General features: G+C 39.1%; 1 protein-coding gene across 1 annotated transcript in view; it reads left to right on the top strand.

Moving 5' to 3' along the window:
* Positions 1–284: 284 nt before the first annotated feature.
* The window catches only part of LOC122790983 (probable low affinity copper uptake protein 2), a 270,983-nt gene continuing 259,158 nt past the window's right edge, over positions 285–12,109 (top strand). The window contains exon 1 of the mRNA XM_044058707.1: positions 285–741. Within this exon, the coding sequence (XP_043914642.1) occupies positions 733–741 (9 nt within the window). The 5' untranslated portion in view covers positions 285–732. The remainder of the gene's footprint in view (positions 742–12,109) is intronic.

The raw sequence follows: 12,109 nt of genomic DNA, 5'->3' as shown, positions 1-12,109 counted from the left end.
CCCGCTCCTTGTCTTTCTGTGTTGTTTAAGGTGCTTATTGTATACATTTCCTCGCTTTAAATCATGATTTGCTTCCTCATTCCTCTATCCTGCTACCATCACTTGTTATATTTCAAATAGAGTGCCACCCCTGTACTGCCTACTCGCTATGCCTGTGCATGAATATTCATGCAAATTCAACATCCCGCCAGGTATTGGCCTGGAAGCGTGATTAGGATTACTGCGCATCTTGCGAGGTACTGTTATAAAACAAAAACAAGAAGAAAGTGGATAGAGAATATCAGATTTTGCATTAGATTGAATTTTTCTGACTAGTATGAAGTCTGAAATGCCATCTTCTCCCATTATCGTCTGACTTCATTTTTGGGTAATTACCCCATGATTTTCCAGAAAACTGCAATTTTACGAGAAAAAAGACCAAAACTATGAGTCGAACATCGGAAGCTTCAGCAAGTAATGGGACAACTGAGAGCTACACGTCTAACGATGAATCATTTTATGGATTTGCATTCAGCGTGTTTCTGACACTCCCCCCAGGAGATGAACTCTATTTCCCAGTATGCTACGCACATCCATGCGTTTATCATGTGTTCCTGCAGTTGTTGCAGGCTGTGGTACCGTTAACTAAATCAGTATTGCAGTTTGTTTTGGACAGTTGTTATCGCTGTAAATTTACGTCTGTGATGTGAAGTGCAGTTTTGAAAGTTACTGAACACGAGAACAATCGCAATAATGATGCCAGTAAGATTTGTCTGTTTTTGAAAGACTGGAACATGTCTGTATTTTTATTTAAATTGCACTGACAGAGTAGATGTGTAAAATAGTTTCCGTATGTTTTTTTTCCATACAAGGCGAGGGTGGGAACGGTAGGTCAGTGGCTCTTTATATAGCTCGTGCTTGTCACGTTGTTTTATTATGTTGATTAGATGGGCTACTCTGTAGTTCTTAATCTCCCGTATCCAAATTGAGGAGCACTACTTCTTATAGTGTGGAACAAATGGGCAAACTGTGGAACACTTGCTTATTAACAGCTTCAAATAGGAAGCTTGTAGGATGATTACATTCTTTATTTTAGACTTATAAAGGTTTCCTTTGAAGAATTGATAAGATTCAGTAGTATTTACCACAGATGTACGTTTAAATTTTTTTTTATCATTGAATGTGTGGCAGACCCTTTCAATGTAGAACTCGAGACTCCTTGATATTTTAAGACCGCAGGAACTTTCCTTGTAATGAAGTACACTTGAGATGTATTGGTTGTTCGGGTGAAAAAACAGTCACTTGCGGTTGTAGAGTTTCTCGGATCATAGTACTTTCTTCGGTTGTTATATTTGGTATGTTAATGTCTGTGACTGTGGTTTGAGACAGTAGGGTCTTCTTGGGGAGGGATTTACTTGGGGGAGAGCCAAGGCAGTATGAAGGAAAAATGAAACGGGTGTTTACAGAAATATCAGTGTTGTTTTGCCGAACCTACGTCCCCTTCCACAAAACAAATTTTTCCACAAACCATTGAAAGCCATTCGCGCAGGTTATTAAGAGGACCCGATGCTTACCCTAATATGATTAGCCTGCCCGTTTAGGATTCTCTGCGCAGAATTGTCTTTCTAACTTAGCTGTAGTAATCTCAGAACAGTCAAGCGCGAAGTGAAGTACAGTAAAACTACGCCACAGCGTCAGTGTGAACCCCAGTAGTTCAAATGGCTGAGCTTGACACAGAGCCTTTCAGTCCGTGCTTGGTATAGATTCATAGGTAGGTTAGGTACTAGGCTTCCCTGGACCCCCCCCCTGTTTAGCAGGGCAACTGAAGTTAATGCTTCAAACGTTAAGAGGAAGACTGAATCACCTGTATACCATAGCTCTCAACCTTCCATGTCCAAAATGAGGAACACTAGCCCTCCTAATGTGGAACAAATGGGTAAAACTTTCAACTAGGAAGGTTATAAAGAAGATATTTTAATGAATTAATATTATTCACTTCTACTTTCAGTGGATTTCACTTAAAAAATTCCTAACATTAAGACCCCAAATGAGGTACGCTCTTCGTAATGAGGTACACTTGAGAGGTGGAGTCATAAGGGATACTGTTAAAATATTCGCACTGTTAACCCGAGACCTTGAATAAAGAGGATGTGAATTAATATACAATTTTTGTAGCTTAATTGGTGCATTTAACCGCCTGTTCTCCAGCAGTCACCAATTTAAGAGGGCGCACGTCGCACCTAAGCTTCGAGGGCTTTGTATTAGAACATTACCCCATCGTGATTTTTTGCGCACGAATGGGCGTGGCCTACGTGATTGACAGGCAAACCCATGTGACTTTGCATGCAAAATAAGGCTGAGTGACAAGCCATGCAGATTATCCAACGATCGGTTGATTATTCCATCTGTGACCGTTTGTTTCCTTTCTTGAAATGCGGCCATTCCAAGCTAGTTATTGTGTGTATTCTTTAATTAGGAGATGTAAGGACAGGTTCAACCATTAGCGGGAGAGAAGTGCAGTATGCATAGCTCTCAACCTTCCATCACCAAAATGAGGAACACTCACCTTCATAATGTGGAACAAATGGGCAAAATGTGGAACACATACTAATGGCTTACTAACAACTTCAACTAGGAAGGTCATAGGATGGTTAAAATATGCTGGTTTTACTTATAAAGAAGATCCTTTAATGAATTAATATGATTAATTTCAATTTACCATGGATTTCACTTAAACAAACTCCTAACACTGAATGTGTGACAGACTTTTTCAATGTGGAACTTTTTTGAGGAACATGAACTTTTTAAGACCCCAAATGAGGTACGTTCCTCGTAATGAGGTACACTTGAGAGCTATGGCAGTATGTACCCAGTTTAACCCCCCTCCTAAGTTTGTGCTTTAAATTGCTCTTGCCCCTCTGCACCCCCCACTTTCTTAAAACTTTTGCGCTTCAGATTGCTTTTGTGGGGGGGGGGGGGTTCTTAACTATAGTTTTCATGACTATCAGCTGCTATGCAAGTTGAGAAAATGAAGTGATTGTGGTGCATCTCATTTATGGTGTGCACAGTGTGAGGGATGCTACTTCAGGTATGTACAAGTTTTGCCTTAACACAGTAATACGCGTTTCCATGAGCTATAACTGTTTGCAAATTAAGTTTTACACAGAAGTAAAACTGCTGCTTTCTACTGAAACAGTACTCTACCAGAGCGTAGAAGTGTGTTGTGTTGAATAACACGACCTGCTTATGTCCCTGCCTTATCAGTTTTCATTGCATTGTATTTATTAATTGACATTTATTGTGTAAGATCACTGCAGAGTGAACGGGATAGAACTGCAGATGCACTTGCTACACCATACTTTTGTAACATACTCAATTCCGTTTTATGTAGGCTGTACTTTGTAGTTTTGTGAAATATATTCAATTCCAGATTAAACTGCACTGTTGTCCATATTCTGTTTGGTGATGTTAACTATCTCTCATGTTTATTCATAGTAAGACTAGCAATTACAGGGAAATGTAGAATAGTGGGTGGGCTTTTGGGGGGGGTCCTTGCAACTGCGCATCTGGTGGGGTAATGTTCTAATACAAAACCGATTTGAGTCTAAGTCAGTGACACCCCTGAAATTCTGGGACACAAGATATTTGATTGCATTGTCCCAGTATAGAGTCGAAGCTGCCTGCCTTAAATTTGATTTGTCAAATGTCAGTGTATATATCTGTAGCTGTATTTAGATAGATAGCTGTAGATGTACGCATGCAGACACAGAGCCATGTGCATAGTTGTGTGTGTATATAGATATATGTATTTAATTTATTACATGTCTGTGGAGATCCTGGACAAGTGATCAGTTATACTGATGCTGTCTGCAAAAGGAGCAGTGAGTTTTAGTTGCTCGCCATTCAGGCTTGTGTCTCACAACACCTTTGGAAATATGGTAATCACTGTACCATGCACACCACCTTGTGTATTATTGTGTGTGTATGTCAAACATTATCACTAAGTACTGGTTAATTATGTCTTCTGACCCCGAGATAACAAAATTTATAGGTGACAAACCAGTTTTTGGTTATAAAAGATGTAATGATCTCAAAAATCAGTTGTTTTAAGGCGCAGCCTAGAAATAATTTCTCTCTTAGGACTAACAAAACGTAATAAATATGTTTATTGTGTTGATATCAATACTGAAAAGACTCTTTCATCCTGTGACTGGCAAGGCTATCTATGTATGCACATTTGGGAACTGATACAAGAAATGTTGCATATTTAGCCACATGTCAATCTTGCAATGCATATTATGTTGGGGAAAACTAATAGGGGACTTGAGGATCATATAAATAGCTCTTTCTCAGATATATGTAGGAAATTGTGTACTAATGCGCTTTATAAACATATTCATGATTCAACACACTATTTTAATATTTTGTTTGATTTTATCAAAATTAAATGAATCTATATGTGGGGGTGACTTAGTACAACATACGGAGCTGGAATAATTTAAATGTATTTTGAGGCTCTGAGCACATATTTCACCAGGTGTAAATGAAACTCTTTCTTTAAAACTTTGGTTACAACACTTTAGAGCATTAGATTTGATTTTAATTTGTAGTTTTATCATGTGACTTTGATCTTGGATTATTTAAATGGATTTAGTTCTGTTATTGCCTGATGAAGGTTTTGTGAACTTATAAGGTTGCGTAATAAACTTTGGCATTTATCCTTTTGATTCTTGGGCTTTGTTTTAGTTAGCGTGGTTCCAGTGAATGTTTCCTTAGCCTGTGTCCATTTATTTTCACTGGATTTATCACCATATTACTCTGTATTCTAAACTTTTGTTTGGGGAAGTTGCTGCTGGTTTTAAGTCCCTTCAAGATAAGGGTGCCTTACTGGAGCTTAAACATTGTGTGTGTGTTTTGTTTTTTTTTTTTTTTTTTTTTTCTCCAATGCCTACATTTCAGAGAAGCCTCTGCTAAGCATGCCTTTGTTCATAGGCAATCCTGTCCTCCTCCTAAAGGTAAGAAGAGAGGCAAACGGGCTCCTCCTGCTAAGGCTACTCAATTTTCGGGGACTCTGAAGCCTTCCTTTCTAGACAAACCAGGTGCTGTATGACTATCCGTCCCCATCCTGCCTCATTTATCTTTCTCTTCTAGTTTGACTTCAGATTACTTAGGATTCTTGGGTTCTGCTGAGCATTCGTCACGGGTACTTCATGATGTGGAAATCCTGTCCTCCTTTTTATGGGCATTCCTCAGCCTTCTCGGCAACACCTTACCTTTTTTACCAGAAGTTCTTTTGAGATCTGTTATCTCTGAGTACTATTAAAGAGGTGCCCGTGTCCCAACGTGGGAAATGGTTCTACTCTGTTTCTCGTGCCCAGAAAAGGGGGCACTTGGAGACCTATTCTAGACTTTTCTCATCTAAACACTTTTCTAAAGATACCTTCCTTTTGGATATTGTCCCTTCAGTTTTGGTTTCCTCTCTTGCTCCCTCAGACCTATATGGTGTCTCTGGATCTCAAGGATGCTTATCTCCGTATTCCAGTCTTTCCTCTTTTCAGAAGTTTTTTGCATTTCTTTGTTTCCTGTTATCTGCTTTGCCCTTTGGTCTTTTCACTGCCCCAAGGATGTTCACTAAATGTCTTGCTCCTGTGATTGCCTTTTGCAGACTTAAACGACTCCAAATATTTCCTTACTTGGATGACCTGTTGATTCAGGTGTCCCCTCCAGAGAACCTTGTGCAAAATCTTCAGTTTGCCATATCTCTTCTTCAAAGCCTGGGGTTCGCTATAAATTTCAAAGTCTTCTCTGACTCCTTCTCAGGATATGTTCTGGGTTGTAGGATTCAGATGGTGCCATTGCTTGCATCCCTATTCTCTTCAAAGGCCTTAACTCTCATTTCTTTCTTTCACAGCCATCTTCCTCTGGCTTTCATCACAGACAGGGAATTTCTGACAGTTCTGGTTTTCATGGCACCCACCATTCCGATGCTTTGTCTGGCCAAACTTCATATGAGAGAGTTTCATTGGGTTCTAAAGTCATTGTGCCTTCAACATGCTCCTCATGTAGAATTTGTAGTTTTCTTCTTCCTTGTCTCGGACAGGAACTCTTTTCCTGGTGGATTCAGCAGTTGTCGCTGACTGAATCAAGGGATCCCTTTTCATCCTCCTTTTCCCTCTCGGGGAAATATTCATAAACTCCTCAGACATGGCATGGGGGTGACTGTTGGCTCCCTGGTTGCCTCATCAGCAGAAGGAACACATTAGTGTCAGAGATGTGAGCCCTCCTGCTGGCTCTTCAGGCCTTTCAGTCACTCTTCTCCAGGGCTTCTCAAGGTATTATCAGATAATACCATAGTGATGTGGTATACCAACAAGCAGGGAGGAAAGAGCTTATTTCTTTGTCGGTTGCACTTCTGGTATGGGATCTTGCTGTCAAGTGACTCTTCAGGCAGTTTATATCCTTTTTGGTCAGAACATTGCAGCAGGCATTCTGAACAGGTCCTAAACTCAGTCCCATGAATGTCTGCTTCACAGGGATGTGTTTCTGGACATTACCCACCAGTGGGGTGGTGCTCAAGTAGATTGTTTTGCCTCCCTTCTGAACAGACAACTTTCTCTGTTTTGTGCCAGAGTCCCAGGTCCTTTGGTATGGAAGGTGGATGCCGTCTCATTCTTTTAGAAGAGATGTTTCTTTATGCATTCCCTCCCCTTCCAAAAGTCCTAATCAAAATTCAACAGGATGCACTTAAAATCTTGTTGGGAGACCCCTTTTTGGCCATGACAGTATTGGCTCCCTCTTCTTCATCTAGCCAGGGGCAATCATCACACGTTACCTTACAGGGTGGATCTAATCACACAAGACAAGTGATCTCTTATCCATCCCCAGCTGTCCACTCTTCAACTGACACTGTGGATGATAGGATTTAGATTCCTCATAGATGACCTTTTTCTGAGAATGTGCTTGCAGGTCTTGCAGGAGGCCAGGAAACCTATGACTAGGAAATTCTACTTCTCCAAATGGTGGCTAGGAAATTCTATTTATCCAAATGGAAGAGGGTTTTTTTTGTGGTGTCTCTCTTGTAGTCTGGACCCACTTACTGTCGATGCTCCTTTGATTCTGTCTTATTTGTATTAGTTGCTCAGTGCTGGTTTGGCCTATTCTGTTAAGGCCCACCTATCGGCTATCTCTGCGTGTCTGCCATTTTCTCCTCCTTTAGCTGGTAGATTTCAAGTGAAACAATTTCTTAAAGGTATCCTTAAAATTAGACTTCCCAGGAAGCCTGTCCCTCCTCCCTGGGATTCGTCACAGTAACTTCCTCATCTAATTGTTCAAGGGCATTTGTATTGACAAAGTCCCAGGAATCTCTGTGCTTGTGCACTAATGGTGATGTAGGTTTCCCAGCCTATAGCTGGATAGTTTAGATCACCTAGTAGACTGGTGTTGGGTTGTATATTGAGTGATTCTAATTCCTGCAGCTAGATGTTGTGGCTTTCTTATGTGATTGAGGGATTTCTGTAGCTAGCTAATATGATACAGGACCTTTCCGTTTATTTGGACATGAAGCTCTAGTGCATCATGCTACTTTACTAGGCTTGATATGAGTCTCTTCTGGATGTAGATTGAGAGACCTCCACCATTTCTCCCGTCCTGCACAGTAGCTGGCCTAATCATGTGGAAGGTGTTATAGCCCTGCACAGCTGGAGTGCTTCTTGCTATTTTAAGCCATGTCTCGCGTCATCACAGACGTTGGTGTCTTTCCGGGTGAGATGTGCTTGTCGGGAGAGGAATTTCTTGTTCAGGCTTCTAGCATATTATTATTTTTTTTTTTTTCTTCTCTCTTCTCTCTTCTCTCCTCTCCTTCCCCTCATGCCAACTGTTAACCTCTTGTTTATAAATGTGTTCTATATGAAGAAGAAAGGAGAATGTACAGAGGAAGAGAAGAAAACAGGAAATGTATTTTACTAAACTTTAGTTCATATGTTATGGTACAGAATATGATACAATGTCTCGACCCTTTCTTCTCGTAGTTCTTTTTTCTTTCAGTAGTAATTATTTATAACTTTTTTTTTTTTTTTAAGATTCATTTGTATATTAAAATTGGTATGACTATTATGTGAAGATAGCCACTATATTTTTATGTTTTTCCACAACTTCTGAAACTTAAAAATAAACCTTCATAGTGACATATATTTATGCACTTGTTGAACTGTAAGTTAAACTACTCCTTGGGTAGATCCAGAATAATGACTGTCTTTAAGTGAAATAAAGTGCTTGATTATAAGCGTCAATTATATCATCAGAAGCATCAATCTACTCCAGTAGAGGCTTGCATTAGTTCTTCATATTGGCACTGTTATAGCCCTCATTTATGCCATTAACGTCTTTTTGTATTCCTTATATGTCAAAGGAAACATTCCACTTGGCAGCAAAAGAAATGAAGGAAAAGGAGTTAACAAAAAGAGAAGACTGGAATGTTTAGATGGAAACCTGGAATAAAGTAATATTGGTGAAAACCCGCTTGACATAATTATGTTTTATTTAATATCTAAAGGTATGAGGTAGAACAATATAATGTCTGCTCAGCCTGTGTTCCTCATGATATGTATTGGACTGTATAATACATTATAAAGTCATCGTTTACTAAGATTTATAGTAATATTGCCTATAATCATCCAGTTCCTGTTGTCCTTGCATTAAGTTTTGAAAATAGTTATGCAGCTATAAATGCTATTTTTCTTTATATTAATAAAAAGATTTGCACATTTATTATATGGCTTCATTTGTCATCTTTCATTTACTCCTCCTATCTTCGCTATTCATATTTGTTATATTCTTCTTTCGGCTTTTCCTGGTTAGGGGTCGCCACAGCGGATCACCTGTCCGCTCATGATTGGCAGTGGAGTTTTTACAGTGTTGAGTTGCCAGCCTGGCGCCCAACCTTCTACTGAAGGCACACACATGAACGCACTCATGCCTAGGGCTAATGTTAGAGTATCCAATCTACCTACAGCATGTCTTTGGGATGTAGGAGGAAACCGGAGCACCCAGAGGAAACCCACGTGACCACAGGGAGGACATGAAGACTCCGCACAGAAGGCACCCCAGCGGAGGATCAAAACGGAAAACCTCTTGCTGTGAGGCGGCAACGCTAACCGCTGCACTAGCATGGCCGACCATTCATATTTGTTATATTTGAAAAGGATACATTACTCGCCAACTGTAAAATAGCCTATAACCAGTTTGTTTCCCTTGTTTTGTTTCCTGTCTTCTTTTCCCATTCCATCTTTTGCACTGTGGCAGGGTGCAGCATTAACCATATTTTCTCACAGGAGCAAAAAAAAAAATTCTAATTTGGCATTAAAATGTGATCAGCGTTACACTGTGTACAAACAGATTTGCATACATATTGCATTCCCTTCCAACTCACAAAAAAGTATTTCCTGTTCGAGAGTGGGAGATATTTACATAGTCATTCACAGCTTCTGTCTTGCTGACAAGTTGTATTTCATGCTTTATTTACCATTTATGTATAGTATGATAAGTTAAGGAAGCCCCATCAGCAGTCAAAATACCTGTTATAGTTTTCCCCTTCAGTGGCCGGCATTTCAAATATCTTTGAATTTGTCTTCTGTAACATGCAACCCATCCATGTCGTGCTTCATGAGCTTTCATGTCTACTGTAGATACTATGTTTTACACAGAGACTTAAATGCAGAATGATCATATCTAAAAATCAGCTTGTCTTACAACCACAGCATATTTAACGACTTTTAACATTTTTTATTTTTAACTACTGCTTAAGAAGCTAAATAATAATTTGCTTTCTGCAAACTCCAGTTATTTACCTGGTTAACTTCCTGTTCTACAACTTGTGGTGCCACAGTGCTGCTGTTTTACTGATTTCCTGTTGGCTTCGGAGTCTGTGAAGCAGGAGTGCATGACTAAATCAAAGCTAAGAAATGCAGCACTGTTGCTGCATGCAGGACAGTTCTTAATCCAAGAAATTCTGTACAGCAGTGTGCACAGTGATTAATAATCATATGCTTATTTAAATACTTTAAAACCACTGAAAGGCAAAAGGTTTTTCATGTATTTCTTATTTAAAGTGACTCAAAATGTTCATTAATATCCATGTCCTAATATTTCAAAAGCATTTTAATGGCAAGAATCTTAGGTATTTGTCAAAGTGGTGTACTTTTGTGTGTGTAATGATAACCGAGAATATTTGGATAACTTTATAGCATATTTATTCATCAGCTTGGTGGGCTGGTACAAGATCTTTTTCAGCCACCTCCTGAGCCAAATGGCAAAAGCAGAGTTTATATATAATGCAAGTCAAGGAACGTAGAACTGCAGAATAAAATAAGTGAAACATCTATGTAACACTTGGACTAACAAAAGTGCAAATAATAAACATAGTAATTATGAGAAATAAACATAGTAATTATATGAGAATTGTTACAGGTACCATGGTTAATCAGTATCCTTTTAAGCAAGATCATTTACGTTCACTTTGTAGATTCACCTTCAAGATTTTATGAAACTCAGATCTTACCATTCCAGAGCATGTGGTGGAGTAGAATTTCTTGAAGTAGGGTCTAATTTTAAGAAAACAGTTTCACAGATTTAGGTCTAATCAACTTGATGGTAGAATTACTTAATGTTGTGGATATATCCAATACTAGTGATCTGTTTGACAGAGATGGGCGGTATCCATTATTAAGTAGTTTGAAGGTAAGAGAGTTAAAGCAGGAAATCCTGGCTGAGATGGGTAGCTGGTGTGCCGCCTTAAGTGCATTGTAAGTGGTGATCAGTAGGGCTTAAAAGATTAATGGACCTGAGCATGTTCAAGTTGGAGGGTATTGATATTTTGCCTGGAAAGAGGAGCAGTTAATGGAAGTTTGTATTTTAAGTCCAGGTAATAGAACATTAACAGCAATGGTGCAACATGCTACTGATGTTGGGTAGGTTAGAAAATTTTATAAACTCTCTTTAATTTGCTGAGATACCTTTTACTGTGGATTTTCGAAAATGAACGGACAGTGTCACAAATGTATTTAAAAATGAAGGGTTTATATTAGATCAGCGAGTGCTTAAACAAGCGAACGCTGATTGATCGACCTTATGTAAGCGAAAGCTTACAATCTCGAAATGTAAGATCGGCAATTTTTTTTCCTAGGGAAAAAAATTGCTGATCCAAAACACATACACACACAACACAAGCACACCAAACACACACACAAAATCTGACACCTAACCCTACACTAAACTATGCGCACACCACTAACTATCCACTTACCTTAACCCTAAGGTCCGTCACTATCGCACACTCCTCACCCTCTCCCTAACCCTAACTCGCCTAAACCTACCCTAACTCATCTAAACCCGCCCTAACCCTCACGTTACCACAATCGCACACATACCTAACCTGCGCCCTAACCCTAACTCGCCTAACTCACCTAACCCACCCACACAATCGTACACTTACCTGAATCGACCCGTAACTTTCCACCACAGCACTGAAAATACCGAATCAACAAACGGACAACCAAATTCTTTCCCTAGGAAAAAATTCGGGTTTCTGTTGCTTCGATATTTTGACCATTCATTTAAATAAGGTCGATCAATCGGCGTTCGCTTGTTTGTGTTCGCTGAGCTAATATAGACCCAGAAAAGAATAGTGTCATATCTCATCCCTTTTTACTTAACTATTTACGTCCTGTTATATAATTTCAACATTTCACTTTAAGATATTTTCCATTAATGTGAAAACTTTTGTTTTCCTTCACTCGTATGGTTGAATTATAGCTGCTGCTGTCCTGGATTTTTTTTTGATATCTACAAACTGTTTTCTTTCTTGGATGGCCTTGTCAGGGGGAAAAATCTCTTGTTCTGTATTGGGATTTATTAATTTATATGTACCCTTTATTTTCAAGGTTGTTAAAAGTTAGAGCTTCCTGAAGAAAGGAACTCTCTTTTTTTTTTTTTTTTTTTCTGGGAATATAATTTGAGCTTTCAACACCTTTTTGGTTTAAAATTAAGGGCCAGCATGTTTTCCCTTTTCTCAGTGGTTTATTAGTGCAGTGATCAAACCTAATAACATTTGCCTACTTTAATTAGGGGCTTTATC

Source organism: Protopterus annectens, chromosome 16.part0 (assembly GCF_019279795.1).
Source record: "Protopterus annectens isolate FY-2018-M chromosome 16.part0, PAN1.0, whole genome shotgun sequence".
Lineage (NCBI taxonomy): Eukaryota > Metazoa > Chordata > Ceratodontiformes > Protopteridae > Protopterus > Protopterus annectens.
Note: the sequence above shows the minus strand (reverse complement) of the source record. Positions and strands in the feature narration are given on the sequence as shown.